Source organism: Thermochaetoides thermophila, assembly GCF_000221225.1.
Source record: "Thermochaetoides thermophila DSM 1495 unplaced genomic scaffold scf7180000011822, whole genome shotgun sequence".
NCBI classification, from domain to species: domain Eukaryota; kingdom Fungi; phylum Ascomycota; class Sordariomycetes; order Sordariales; family Chaetomiaceae; genus Thermochaetoides; species Thermochaetoides thermophila.
Genome location: NW_006383038.1, coordinates 97320 through 111692, shown reverse-complemented (window position 1 = coordinate 111692; position 14373 = coordinate 97320). Strand labels below are relative to the sequence as shown.

Here is a 14373-nt window from a genome sequence, read left to right as displayed (position 1 = left end):
GTGGACATTGTCTTCAGTACAGTTAGAGTCAGAGACATTGCTCCCTATAACAGCAATTCTGATCGAGAAGACAACTACAACCAGAGCCATGAGACCAAAGCATCCACGAACAAGATTTCACCCGTCTTCTCGACGTGACTGGCAATGTATTGAAGATATTTGCATTCTTACCAACGATAGGAACGGACTAGAGGTCAAATATTGTGGAGGAGAGCCCATAAATTTTCGGCTTAGTCCAAACTTGGCCGTCTCATAAGTAGTCGATGCGTGGACTCGGGCTCTCGGTTCCTTGGGATCAGTAGGTTTCGTAGGTACTCGTAAGCCTTGGGAAAAACTGCGGCTCTCATAGCTGTCAGCACGGATGAGCAGTTCGTAGCCGACTTACAAAATGCCGAGTTCAAGACTCTTTGCTTCCGCACGAGCTCATCAGTGACAGGCTTCAGGTAAAAGCAAGGCTTGATATGACAAACCAGTGAATGAGGCATGGGGATGGTCGGGGCAGAAGGGATGGCTGAGACGCTGGAAGCGGCACTGCATCCATGTATGTAGGGATGTTTTGTGTATCTCAGCATGAATATACATAGAAATGCGGGAAGCTCTTTCAGTTTACGAATTGGGGTCTGAGCCAACTTTAAAGCAACGCACATAGAAGGGAGACAAGATGCTGATGTAGTTTTCCCAAAATAGATACCTTCACGAACCAGCTGTATATATCTAATTGACCCCAAACCCCGCCAACGTTTTTACCTCAACCCTTCTAACAACCCATCCAACTTCTCCCACTCCTCCGTCCCCTCCCAGCTCTCCTTCGCCTTCCCCATAACGCTTCGCACAGCCATTCTCGCCTTTCCCTTCCATCTCTCCCCCAACTCGGGCACCCTCTCCCCATAATTCTCCAATATCGACACCAGCTCCTCTGTCCGCTCCAAAACGACCCCAAACGCTTCCCTATCCTCTATCCAATTCTTCCTCGCAGCCTCCCCCTTCGCTGAAGACGGAGACAAGCTTGACGCTCCGACGCCAACACCACCGCCGCCGCCGATAGCTGCGCGCCAGGCCCGCTCTGCGGCATCGATGGCGCCAGCGTAATCGCGCCTCCAGATCCGTTCGCGGGCGACGAGCTCCCATAGTTCCGAGCGGGTTGTGATGAGGGGAACAACGGATTTTTCGACAAATTCACACACCGCGCGTTCTTCAGTACCCCGAGGAGGCTCGTAAACTTTGCTCTCATCATCTCCAGCCGGTTTCTCCTTAGAAAGGACTCCCTCGTTGAGCAGGACGCGCAACACAGAGATATCAAGCACGTCTTCGGTAGACTTGAGACGAACGAGGTTACGCAGGCCAAGAAGGAGGTCTGACACAGGGATGGGGCGCATGCGGTAGGCGAGAGTAATAACGTTATCCCAAATGCGCCAATTATCATGGGCGATGTTGGCACCTTTCTTATAAGCGGCAAGAGACTGAGCCAGGAGTGTGGCTGGGTCGCGGTCAGAGGGCTTCTGGGTGTTAGTTGTGAGCTCCTCGTCGTCGTAGTCTGGCGAAAGGTCGACAGGAGCGTGTTGTTCAACTTCCCTGCCTTCCTCCTTAGCCTTCTTCATCTCCCTCATGCGTTCCACATAAAGACTGTATAGTGCACTGCCCAGGTTACTCCACGTGCGTGCATCCTCCCCTCCAGCAGCGTTATCGCTGGCAGCAATAGCCCTCCCAAAGGCATCAGCCGCCTCAGCAAAGTCGCCCAACCGCAGATTGATGTCACCCAGCCTGTTCCACAGCTCTGAGCTCAACCTATTGACGGAAACCGCCTTTTGATACGCTTCCCTTGCGCGCCAAATGTCCTTCTGCCGAAGGTAATACTCACCCAGCGACTTTTGGGCACGGGCATACCGGTGATTCGAAATCTCCCACGCCCGCTCGTAGTGCGCAGGGTCGTTCTCAATCTCACCCAAAATGCACCACAACCTAGGGGCATTCGGTGGCGGCGGCTGCCTCTCCGGACCCTGGAAATCTGCCTCTTTAAGTTCGTCCACGTCGGCATCCTCATCGATGTCGCCTTCAATTGTACCTGTGCGATGGAAGAGACGCCAGCGAAGAATAGCCTTGGCTTTGGCCTCTCCTCCGCTTCCGCGGCCTTCTTCGTCGTCGGCGGCTGCGCGACCTGCGTAACACAAGGCTACTTCGGCCCAGAGTCGCAGGCGCTTGAAGATCTCCATGGCTGAGACAAGAGAGCCAACGCCGGCCCAGGAGTAGGCGAGCTCGGACTCGAGATGCCAGCGTGGGGGAGAACTCAATGTGTGGATATACTCGAGACGGATTTGAGGGGGGGCCGTCTCGGTAGGCTTCGGGGCAGGGAAGAAAGTAGTCGGCTTGTTTTTGGGCTCTGTAGGCTTCTCATCCTCCCCATCTTCCGTAACCTTGATTTCAGGAAGCCCCGACTCGTTAGCCTCTTCACCCTTCTCCTTCTCCTCTCTAACAGGCTGCGTCGTGTCAACAACAACCTGATCCACAACCGCCTGCATCTGCAGCACACCTCTCTCGACCGTTCTACTGCGATGAACCTCAATCCTTGACCTAACCAGCAGCGCGTGCGTGTAGATTTGCCAGTTTGTCGACTTGTCATTGATCACCCTCACCGCAAACGGTAGGACCTCCTCCAGGGTAAGAGAGTCCGCCGGCGAGAATGCATCCTTGATAGTCGCCTCTGCCAGCAGAATAATCTGGTCAAGTGAGCTTAACTGAGGCTGCTCATCCGGCTTAAGGTCGCGCAGCGCTTCGGGCAAATCAGCCTTGGGATCGTCCTTCGGCGCGTCCTTGCTGAACTCAACGTTCTCCAGCAGGGTATCATCATTCAACGGGAGCGCCTCAGGCTTAGGCTGCTCAGCAGCATTGCCAGCATCCGCTGAAACCTCCCCGCTCTTAGCCAAAACAACCAACTGGCTGATATCCTCCTTCTGGAACTTCGTTCTTTTCCCCAGCGCACCCGACAGCGCATAAACAAACCCACTCAGCGCAGTCGCCCGCTTCAACGTATCTTTAGCCTTCCCCTCCTGCCCCAAAATAATGTGCACATTCGCCTTCTCAACCAGAAACTGCACCTTATGAAGCGCACTCCATCTCCTCTCCCCATTCAAAACCATCCCTTCCACCTCTTGCAACCCCCTCTCAATCTCCCCTTGCAGACTCGGCACGTCACACCACTGTTGACTCTTATTAAACACCGACCCCGGCCCAAGGTTGGGCGATGTCAACAGCTTATAATGCCAAACCCTGATACGCAGCGCAAGCCACCGAAGGGACCTTTCCGCGCCCTGCTTTTCGTCGAGTCCCAATCCCTCCGTGACATCATCATTCTCACTGATAAACCCTTCCAGAACAACGAACTTTGCCAATCCGAAAAGCTCCACATGCGGAATGTGCTCGTACACCGAGACACCATCCACATCCAGGGCGCGGAGGAATTGTGTGCGAAGGACACGACGCTGACTACCGCTGGGGAAGAAGCGTTTCTCGACATGGCGGATGAGCTGGTCGTCTAGCACGGGACCAGTGACGTTCGCTTGGAGGAAGGCGTTGAAGGCTGCCAGGCCGACGGCTAGCCTCTCACCGGGGGAGGGAGAACTTGTCGCATCCTGAGATCTGGTGATAGAGTTAGTGATGGAGGTGACATAGTCGGCAATGAGCTGCTCGGCCGGTGTGCTGAGCAGAACATCGAGGTAGCAACCGTTTTTGAGGAAATTGCCCAATTGACTGAGTGTTTCTGCCATTGTGCATATTTTCACTGAATAAGGAATGAATAAACAGTTCAAGCACTCACTGCCCGCAGCAGTTCATCGCATGCGCGATGGTGGAGCGTGGGGCCAAAATTATTTTCCCAAAATAAAGCGGGGCATAGCGGGGTGATAAGATAAGGCCCCTGTCATACAACGTCCAACAACACCCACCAACATCAAACATCACGTCAAAGCCCAACAGATGGTAATGGTATACACTTGACTATCTCCGCACATCGTACTCTACAGGCACGTAAAACCACCTACTCACACCATCACATGGCAGTCCGCTGTCACCCATAGGACAAACCCCCTTCCTACACATTTATTTCTTTCCCTTCTTCTTGCTCACGACCCTAAAGCCGGGCACCTCATCCTTAAGCGCATTATTATGATTGCTGTTTCCCTTCTTAGCCACCTCGTTCCAGCCACTATTGTTTGGGGTGCTGATGGCGCTGACAGGGTCTTTTTCGACAATACCCTTGTCAGCGAGCTTCTTGCGGCGGACAAACTCCTCAGCGAAGTGGCGCCCGTCCATGGTGGTGCTGTAGCTGTAAACCGCCTCGGCCAGGATGGTTGAGTCGAGAGGCATCTCGAGCAGAGTGGCCGCGAACTGGTCGACTGGGGAGACGTTAGCGCAAAGAAGGAACAGTGGAGACAGAGACAAACTTACTGTCGGCAACCCCAATAAGGCCGCGGGAGAGCTCGCGGTGCAGCCACTTCTTGAACTCCTCCATGGCCTGGGCCTTGGCATCTTTGAGTGAAGTCTGAGCAGGCTTAGCGGCCGGCTTGGAAGCAGCCGGGGGAGGGGTGGGCTTTGCGTTGACAACACTTGCAGCACGGTTCTGAGCAGCAGGACCGGTGGGAATCTTGACCTTGCCGCCGGGACCAACAGTAGCCCAGGCACCACCCTGGTTGGCTTGGGCTGCCGCAGCCGCAGCCGCAGAAGAAGGGCTGGGAGAAGCAGTACCCTTACCAGCGAGATCAGCATAGCGTTTCCCCATAACAGAGGCTTGAGCAGCGTTGGCTTGGGCCGCAGCAGCAGCCTCCTTGGCTTTTTGCTTGCGCAGCTCTTCCTCGCGCTGGATCTCGGCGAGGGTCTTCTTGGGAGCTGCAGCAGCGCCACCAGCCTTACCGCCAGGCTGCTTCCAGGGGCTACCACCAGCAGCGTTGGATGGCGAACCAGTGCCCCAGGTGCTGTGGGGAGGGAGACCAGAAGCTACAGTGGCAGCAGCACGCTCACGCTCACGAATAGCAGCAGCCTCCTGCTCAAGAGCAGCACGGCGAGCAGCAGCAGCAGCCTCTTCCTTCTTAGCAGCCTTGCGAGCCTCGGCCTCTTGAATCTCCTTCAGGCTGGGGCCTTTAGGCGGCTCCTGGCCAGGCTGAGGGGCCCACGGAGCTGTGGGGGGAGGAGCAAGAGCAGGAGTATCAGGAGTGGTATCGGGAGTGCCGGTAGCAGAACGCTCGCCGAGGCGAGCAGCAAAGTTCGAGGCCGGACGCTGAGGAGTCGGCTGGATCGGCGGCGGGAAGGGCTTGGGAAGGTCGGAAGCCTGCGACTGCTGAGACTTGGCATTCTCGGCCTGAGTCTTGCGTACCTTCTCGGTGAGGGTTGGCTCAGAGGGCTGGGCAGACTTTTTGGATGACGTAGCAGTCGCAGGAGCAGTAGTGGCCGATGCAGGAGTCGCGGTCGTGGTCGGCTCAGGCTGAGGGGCAGCCTCCTTAGCGGTCGGAGGTTGGGGCTGAGGAGCCGGCTCTTCCTTGGGAGACGGAGCTTCCTCCTTCACCTCGGTAGGAGCAGCAATAGGGGCGATCGGCCGGGGGACAGAGGCGCCCGGGGCGGCGGGGGTCGTGCCGGTCGGCGCCGCAGCGGCGGCGGCGGCGGCAGCAGCTTCAGCAGCGGCCTCTTCGGCATCGAACTGAGCACGCAAGCGATGGAATTCCTTTAGCCGTTCACTGAAACCTTCCTCGTCCTTCTGAAGCTGATCGATACTGGGGAGATTGGCGCGCAGAGAGCTAATCTCACCTGTTGTGGCCGGAGCACCCACAGCCTGAGATGCAGTGGAGGCACTCGTGGCCGGGAACATGCCAGGCATGCCGCCTAGACCCTGCATGCTCGCCAGCATCTGCCTCTCGTTAAAGTTCAAATCGGGAGAAAAGATATCAGATGGGCCAATGGGGCCCGGTGCGGGAGCTTGACCCATGGCGCTGTCGAAGAAGCCACCGGCGGGTCCGATGGGGCCAAGGGGGAGCTGAGGACCGCCCATGCCCAAAGGGTTCGTCAAGTTGCCGAAGCTAGGTTGGCTTTGAAGGCTGTGCATGCTCGACTGATGGTGCAAACCAGGGATGCCGGGCTGGAAAGGAGGGAGACGGCCAAACGCCGCGTGGTGAGCGGCCAACTCGCGCTGGCGGGCATGGAACATCTGCTCTTCCTGCTTGCGACGTTCTAGCTCGTTCTGCTGTTGGGCAGTAAGCGTGCGACCAAAGGACGGGAACGCGCTCTGAAGAGGGGGCACGGCCTCGTTTGAGAAGGGGCCAGGAGCCGGCGGCGGGCCGTGCGGGATACCCATCTGAGGAACAAGGAAGGGCTCGCGAGAGTTACCGATGCGGCGAATCAACTGACCGAGGGGTTCAAAATTGGGATCCTCAACACGCTTGACGCGCAGGTCTGGCGTAAAGAAGTTGGCCTTGTACCAGTCGTGCATCTCCAAACCGCTGAACGGGCCCTGGACGCAGCCCTGAGGATCCAGGTAAACCCAACGCATGCGGTCGGGCATGACCATGGTCCGGACGGGAGTCGGCTCAGCAGTAGACTGGCCAGACGGGAACGAGGTACCGGAAGTTGTGGTGAAGGACTGGGGCTGAGAGGCCGTCGAGGTGAGACCAGGCTGGCCTTGTTCGGCAGTTGAGCCCTGGTAGACGTCGTCGAAACCGCTGCGGACAGAGCGCCCAGGGCTGCCAGTGTCGCGGGGTTGAACGCCAATGGGGCCACGACCGATGGCACCAAGAGGGTTGGGCTGGCGCAAGTCAGACGCAGAATCGCCACTGAGGCCATGAGTACCGTCCTGGTCATGGCCATGCATTTGAGCTTGCATGGCAGGCGGGAAGAGAGACTCGAGCTTGCTGCCACTACGGCCGAGTCGCGATGCGCCGGGAGCGCCAAACACGCCGCCAAGACCGCCTAGGCTAGGAGATGATAGTTCGTTCAGAGGACTAAAGATATTGTTACCAAAGGCGCTCTGGAACGGGGCGCGCTCGCGGTCTGGAGTGCTCAAAACCGGACCGGCAGGCCAGCCCGACAACGGATGGACACCGCCGAAGCCCTTAGCACCAACGCTAGATGTCTGGCTCCTATCAGTGGCGTCGAATGCGGAAGCACCGAACGAGCGAGGGAGAGCGCCAAACCCAGACGGCTGGTCGGTACTAGAAGCAGGTTGGCCGAGTTTGTCGTCAAGGTCGCCTGGGTTCTCACCGCGATCAGCAATGGGGCTGCGATAGGGGTTCGTCTCAGACGGGCTGATGGGGCCATTGGCATCACCAGCACCACCTAGGCTCAGGGCTGACATGCCAAAGTCACCGGCACTGCCGCCCTTAACGGGAGTGTCGAAGACGTTACGCTGAGCCGGAGCAGCCGCAGTATGAGGGGGGCTGTTACTGCGACTACCGCCCAGCAAAGCGCTAGCCGTAGGAGGGGCGTCGTCAGCGGAAAAGGGATCCGTGTCGGTACGAGGACGGGGACGCCAGGTCGGAGCATCGCTGGACTTTGTCGTAGCAGCCGAGACCGTATTATCAGACGAGTCCTTCGGGATCAGGTGAGCAAGACGACTGCCGCCAGCGCCGAAACGCTTGTCCCCAAGGACAGGAGTCGGCAGAGCAAAACTACCAAAAGCGCCAGTCGTACCCCAGAGTGAAGCAGACCCACCGCCAAACGCCGGCGTGCCACCCGTAGTGTTGCTGCGCAGGGCACTGAACGGCTGATTTCGAGCCGGTGTGGTGGCCTGCGCGCTGGCATCCTCCTCGGGCTCATCCGTAATGGACTCCTTCAAGTCAGTACCGCGGCGAATCCACGGTTCATCTCGAGCAAAGCGGCTAGCAGTCGGCGAGGCAGTCGAGCTGGTAGGAAAGGGATTGGTGTCGGCAGTCTCGCGACGACGGGTATTTGGACGGGAAGCAGTCGAGGGTGACGAGATTTGGTAGTTGGCATTACTGCCCAGGCTAACCGAAGCCTTGCGACCATTAGCCGGATTACCGTCTTGCTGGTTCTGTTGATTCTTTTGCTGGGGCGGTTTCAAGGTCGAATTCACGTCGGTAGCAAAGATCTCACGCTCCTCAGGCGACATGGCCTCAAGACTGATGGGTTTGACGGTGCCATTGGAGTCCCAACAAACAGTCGGGTCCTGGGGCACGGGGCCTGAATCAGCGGCTTTACCCCATGCTCGAGGCTGGCTGGCGCCAGTGGCGCTACCGTTGACCTGGTTTGGATTCCAATTTGGCATGAAAAGACTCGTCGTGTCAGTTTGCGGAGGGGCACTCTCGACGTGGTTGCGATAGATATCCAGCAGCTCCTCTCGAGTATACCGCGGGCCGTTGGAATCGGCTGCGGTGGTCTGGCTCTGGGATTGTGTGGTCTGAGCAGGGAGGTCGGTTGTGGCAGTGGTAGAGGTAGTCGTGGTGGCTGCAGAAGTCGTCGGGGCCGAGGTCTGCGACACGTCGGTCGTGCTGGCAGTGGCAGACTGATTGAAGGGAGTGGTCGAGGAGCGGCGAAATGTTCTGGTGCCGTTGGAGCGAGGCCTGGAAGACAAAGTTAGAGACAAAATGCTATTATATGCAATCAATGGCCTCGACAGGATAGGCACAATGGGCGGAGTCGGTCGAAGGCAGGCAATAATCATGCCTATCTTGAGTGGCGAGTCACCCCAAAAAATTTATCGATCCGGCAACGAGATCAAAAAATCGACAAACACCGCAGGACAGAACATGGCAAGGATGAGAATGTGCACACTTACCATTCACCACTTCCAGAGCCGCGGCCCAAATCGCTTCGGCCGGTGCCTCTGGAGTCACGGTTCTGGCCGGCAGCGGCAGAGGCAAAGCTCGATGGTAGCTGGGGCATGATGGATTTGGCTTGGAGATGGGTTTTTTGTGATCGAGATGTGATTGGAATCGATGGTGAGGCGGATCGTCGGCAGTCAGGCGCTCAGGAGGCCAATTGCCGCAGGGTGTGCTATGTGTGGGTGAAAGCAGTCTAATGGTCGCGTTGCGTGCGCGGGTCGTGCAGCGGGAGTGCAAATATCGAGGATCGATCGCGGTGCAGTGCGGGAGGCGAGTGTGATGCAGTGGCAGCAAGGCTCGAAGGAGGCAGAGAGGCAGAGGGCAGAGCTCAGTCCAGTTCCCTTTTTTGCAAAGTTTCAACGGGCGCGTGGAGTTAGAGCCGTGCCGAGCCAGTCCCGCATGGTTACGTGATCTGGCACGTGACTACTGCAAAGTCAAGGCTCCACTAAATACAGGGTGCCCACGGGGTTTTCGTGTCTACACTCGTGAGAAAGGTTTTCAGAGTCTTCTCCACTTTTCTTGCCTTTGTTCCGCGCAGGCACTTTATTGTCCGGCCAATGCGAGTTAAAGATGACGTTGACGGCGAGCATGGGCAGACATGACTGACTCGATACACGTCAAGGCTCATTCACCAGTAATTGGCATCCCGTTTGTTGTTCACATACTTATTTCCACGCAGTTACTAGAAGTATAATTTCCGATTTACATTAATTCCTAGTCTCAGCTTCTCTCACAGTGAATTGTAGCAGCTCATTAGATGGGCATGCATTCTCATCCGTCAGCTTCTTCGCCGTCTCCACGCCGGCCACAGGTACCCTGAATTCAAGTTGTTTGCTAGATGCCAGGCGGTGGCCTTCCGGCAAGGGATATGGGAACGGAAGATATTCCGGTAGCAGACCCAGCTGACGCAACACCGTCCCTTGGTCCCAGGCAATATGCTCATGATAAAGCCGGTCACCGCGGATGTTGACGATGCTGGTAAAGGGGATGCTCAGCTTTTTGTGTGTCGGCGGGATCCCAGGGATCCTATAGGATCAGCTCAGTTTTGAGAGTACACAGACAGACTTATCGAACTAAGGGACTTACAGCCAGTCAATCTCACAATCGTGCGTGCAGTTGAGCAGAAACTCGTCTACAATCCGATCAATGCCAACTGTCCGGCTGACCAGCTCAAGCTCTGTGTCTCTCGGGTTACTGAAGATGAAGTGGTCACGATAAAAGTTCGTCAGATGAGCCCGACCAATCCCTCCTGTCAACACTGGGATATGGTTGACATATGGCTGGTCAACCATCGTTGCCATCGTCTCCTCGACGCTGCGGTCCGCGAACTCAAAGTACGTGTGCTCCTCCCAGATCTTCTCAAGATCGAAGTAGGGACCATCCATCAGCGGCTTGAGAAAGGTCAGCGACCGCGTGTGCGACACTGACGATGCACTGGCCTTGTAGTCGGGACTGGCTGGAATATTGAAGAAGCCTGTTGCTGAGGGGTAGGTGTATACTGTTGCTTTCACCTCGCTTTTCGGCGCTTCTTTGGCTCCGAGGTGAACGAGTGCTGGGACAGGAGGCTCACTGGTTGGGCGACATCCGTAAAATACTGATGCCACGATCTCAGAGTGAAAGCGGATGGCCTCAACCAGCTTGCCTGTGTCCTTGTCATGGATTACTAAGCTTCGATTAGCAGAGGAAACAACACTCCAAGGACTTGTAAGCATTACCAACTAGCCCGAACTTATCCCCAGTAAGCTCCGGGAGCTTTTTCAGCTCCGCAATAGCAGTGCTGAGCTTCTCTTGAACGTCATCAAAAGAATCATTCACAAGGACTTGGGCAACCGCGTAGCTTTCCTCAGCCCATTTCTTCAGGGGAGGGGGGTCCAATGTCTTGTCATCTTCGCTGAGGTCAACAGCCGTCGACACAACCAACACCAAGCCCGGACCACCGCCTCGTCGTGAGAGAGGCGGCTGGATCGTGATATCCGGGCTAACCTGGACAGCCGGGGCTGATGGGAACTTTGGGGCCATTGCGTTTCGCTGCTTGCTTGATGGAACGTTAAGTCGCCCTGTCTCCTTCCAGAAAAGATATAAGTCCTCATCAGAAGAGGTCCGAGAACCGATGTTCGGCAATCTGTTCCGCACTTAACTCCACTTAGCGCCGGGCGCGGCTAAAGAGCTCGGAAAGGACTGTGCTCGGGCCGTTCTGGTTCGGAGTTCTCTTCCGAGCGAGGTGCTTTATATGATACAGAGAGGGGCAGATTTTCGGGACAGTCACTTCCAGGTAGGAAACGATGATGACTGGAACAAGAACAAAGGAAAATTCATTTGACATCCAAATATCAAAGTTAACCCGGATTGCTCTCATCCCTCGTCGTGTGCGATGCGGCACAGCTTTCCAGATCCAAATAGGCCTCCTTATTCACTGGCGGCTTTCCCAAAGTATCCATCTTAAACACAGCTCCCTCCACACAAACCGTAGCACTACCAACGGGACGAATGTCCGACTTAGACCTCGTCCGCCGTCCCGTACCTCCAGCGCTGGCCCCTGACATCGCGCCCGACATCGCAGACACGCTAGTGCCGGTCTTCTTCGCCCGCCAGAACCGGAAGAGCGACTTGAGCCAGGGTACACAACCGCAGATGATACCCAGGTGCACCTCGATGGCGGTCCACATCCACAGCTGGAAGCCCTCCCAAGTCACGTCATATGTCTCGTTGACGACGTGATGGATCCAGTAGGTGCGCAAGCAGGCTGCCACGACGACAACCAGGCCGAAGCTGAAGAGGACAATGAGCGCGATGCGCTGGGAGAAGGGCAGCTTGGCTTGGTAGAGGGCTGGCAGTGGCAGGACCCAAACTAGGAGGTCTGAAGCGACTGTGAAGGATGCGTGAGCGATGAGAGCGGACCCTTCGCTCAGGCAATCATCGGCGTGGTTTGGCCCCAGGTTCCAGTAGCTTGAAAGGGGACTGTCGGTAGTTAGTGAATTCAATCCAGTATAGACAATTACGGAGTTCGTGACACTTACATGCACTGAGTAAAGAGGACGACGAAAAAGGCTATGTTGTTCAGGATAACGAACCAGATCGTGGCAACTAAAATAGTCAGGTCGTCTGTTCCCTCTTGACATTCAGGGGCAAGAGCACATACTGGTCAGCCGCCGAAACAGCGACTTCGCCGGTGCTAGCCGCAGATAACTGAGCAGGATGGAAGTCTTTGCGAGACATGTCGCGCCAACAAAGATGGCCTGAGCTGCTAGCGAGACTTGCCTTCCTGAGACCATCTTCATCGGCGTCAGATCCCAGACATGTATGTTCCAACCGTAGCGGGTGACTGCTAAAATCACACATGCAGTAATTCCGGCGCCAAAGATCTAAGAATCATCAACATCGTGGTCTCTGATCGCTGGAAGGAAGAGCGCTTACAGAAGCACCGACCATGAGCCAGTCATCCCAGTCAGTCTTGCGCATCATTACGATGCGGACGTAGAGACGCAGGGCGACGCATGTCACGGCAAGGAACAGAGTCAAAATCTCGACAACAATGAGAGTAGATCCGCGAGTCTCGGGATTGACATAGTTAGGCTTTGGCCATGTGGCCATCACCTCGGGCGGCGGAAGCCTCATTGTGGTAGGTGTTGTTGGGACTCGAAGCCTCTGAGGTCGAGAGGGCGGTGCACGTTCAGCAAGAGGTGATTGTATTTAGCACATGGCCACTTGCGGAGGCTCAACGACAGTGATGTCGAGAGCGTCGGAGGAGCCTCGACTTGTTGCTTCGCGCGTGTAAGTCCACCACAGTTGTCAATGGGTAACAACACGCCGAAAAGACAGAACCAAGCGGTCGGAAAGTATGGGTCATCGAAGCTGATAAATACCGTCTTCGCATGCGCGAAGGGCCTTGCCCTGCAAGCCCTTCGCGCCCTGTCTCTCATTTTTCTCACCCACCAATGTCCTTACTACCCAAGAGGAAACATCTCCGAAAACTAACAGGCCTTGGCCTGTCTGACCTCCACCATAGTCGCAAAATCTGGGGAAGCTGGGGACATTATCATCGAGATTCGATCGCAAAGATGACACTCCACCGCATCCTGTCAATGAGGGAGATTTGATTCCAACGGCCATGATCTAACTCAACTTCGATCCATTTAGAACAAGATTTTTCTTTTCTCTTGATCCAAATCCAAGGCGTTTCTCCCCTTGACCATTAAGAAGTTTGAGCCCCCGCGACGAGCATGAGGACTCAGCCCACCCCTCGCAGCTCACAGACCTCTTGCGACAGGCAGCCAGTATGTGAAGGGCAGCTTGGCGAGCCGTCCACTGTAGCTGTCGGCCAGTGCTTCTCGGGCAATCGTGCGGTAAGGTGCTTTGGATTCACCTCTCCACGTTTTCTGGGCCCATGTTCGCCATCGCTCTGCCCTTGTCAAGCCATGCACGGTTGTCGGGCTAGCCAGGTTAGGGAATCGTGGCCCGCTGTCGAGATAACAAGGAGACGAAGCGATTGGCCGGCGCCTGCACCGTCTTCCTGAACCTGGAAGGCCTTCCTGCAGACGGGCCAGGAAGGGAAACTGCCTAGCAGTGGCTTTTTGCACGACTAAGGGCTCGTCGACGACGATTCGGCTGCCGTCCGTAGTGGCACTGCCCTCCAATGCGGTTTTCGTCCCAGGAGTGTGTTCCCACGAAAAATCAGAGAGCGCTAGGTGTCCTAAGAAGTCGATAAACCGTTCCCCAAGTAGCAGAAAATGGCTAGGCCTGGCAGATTTTCAACCCTGAGTTCAGGTGCCGTCCGGACTGGCCGCTGTTCACAATAGGAAAGTCTTGGTGCGGCAAAAGTCGTTGAGGTTGAACCGGGCAAGCGATGTAGCGTTGAAGGCTCAAGCAGGGTCCAGGGGGTTGACAAGTTGCGCCCAAAGGAACGAAGGCCAGGGTTCAGGCACTTCCCAACGATCAGGGACCCATGTGAACCATGGCACCACCAAACGGCGTTGACAATATGCTCGATTCAAAGATCTCTGATGATTTTACGGGTAACATAGTTGCTTCTTACGGAGCTCTATCTGACCTGATTATGATCATCAACGCCATGAAAATCGTAACCAACGTTCGTTGCCCATCGCTATCAATCACCATCACGATGTTTGGCTGTGACAAAACACAAGGCATTGTCAACACCTCGGCACTCCACAACCGAACCAGACCCCTCCTGTGAGCGGCACAGAAACCGCATGCAAGCCACTGTACGGATCCGTAGCCGCCTCTTCAACCGGCAAAGATTCACGAAACGCACACTTGCAGGGCCTGGATGCCGACAACCGAACCGTCGTCAACCATGTTTCTCCCGTCTCCATTCCGTCGCCAAGATGCCAGCAAGCGGCGCGGACTCACGCATAGAGAAGCACATGCCAAGGAATATATGGTGTAATTCTCCACATGACGACCAAGCCATAACACCTCACCATCTCGCCGGCTTAACGCGGGAAAGATGCGCATGCGAACCATGGTCTTGGGCACGCCCAGAACAGCATACGCATCCGTCCTTGCAGGGCGGGGTGATGATCGACAGCGGCCGAGT

At 56.1% G+C, this 14373-nt stretch overlaps 4 protein-coding genes across 4 annotated transcripts; all 4 read right to left on the bottom strand.

Annotated features, from left to right (window-relative positions):
* Positions 1-743: 743 nt before the first annotated feature.
* On the bottom strand, positions 744-3761 carry CTHT_0064890 (uncharacterized protein; the record flags this gene model as incomplete). Its single annotated transcript, XM_006696729.1, has 1 exon — positions 744-3761. The coding sequence occupies one exon, from the start codon at positions 3759-3761 to the stop codon at positions 744-746; it is 3018 nt and encodes a 1005-aa protein (XP_006696792.1).
* A 331-nt stretch (positions 3762-4092) lies between these two features.
* Positions 4093-8877, bottom strand: CTHT_0064880 (uncharacterized protein; the record flags this gene model as incomplete). Its single annotated transcript, XM_006696728.1, has 3 exons — positions 4093-4388; positions 4441-8555; positions 8771-8877. 3 exons carry the CDS (start codon positions 8875-8877, stop codon positions 4093-4095), a joined length of 4518 nt encoding a protein of 1505 aa, XP_006696791.1.
* A 646-nt stretch (positions 8878-9523) lies between these two features.
* Positions 9524-10835, bottom strand: CTHT_0064870 (uncharacterized protein; the record flags this gene model as incomplete). The annotated part of the gene is made up of 3 exons (XM_006696727.1): positions 9524-9842; positions 9903-10479; positions 10532-10835. 3 exons carry the CDS (start codon positions 10833-10835, stop codon positions 9524-9526), a joined length of 1200 nt encoding a protein of 399 aa, XP_006696790.1.
* Positions 10836-11152: 317 nt separating this feature from the next.
* Positions 11153-12431, bottom strand: CTHT_0064860 (uncharacterized protein; the record flags this gene model as incomplete). Its single annotated transcript, XM_006696726.1, has 4 exons — positions 11153-11774; positions 11834-11900; positions 11956-12178; positions 12231-12431. 4 exons carry the CDS (start codon positions 12429-12431, stop codon positions 11153-11155), a joined length of 1113 nt encoding a protein of 370 aa, XP_006696789.1.
* Between the last annotated feature and the right edge of the window lie 1942 nt (positions 12432-14373).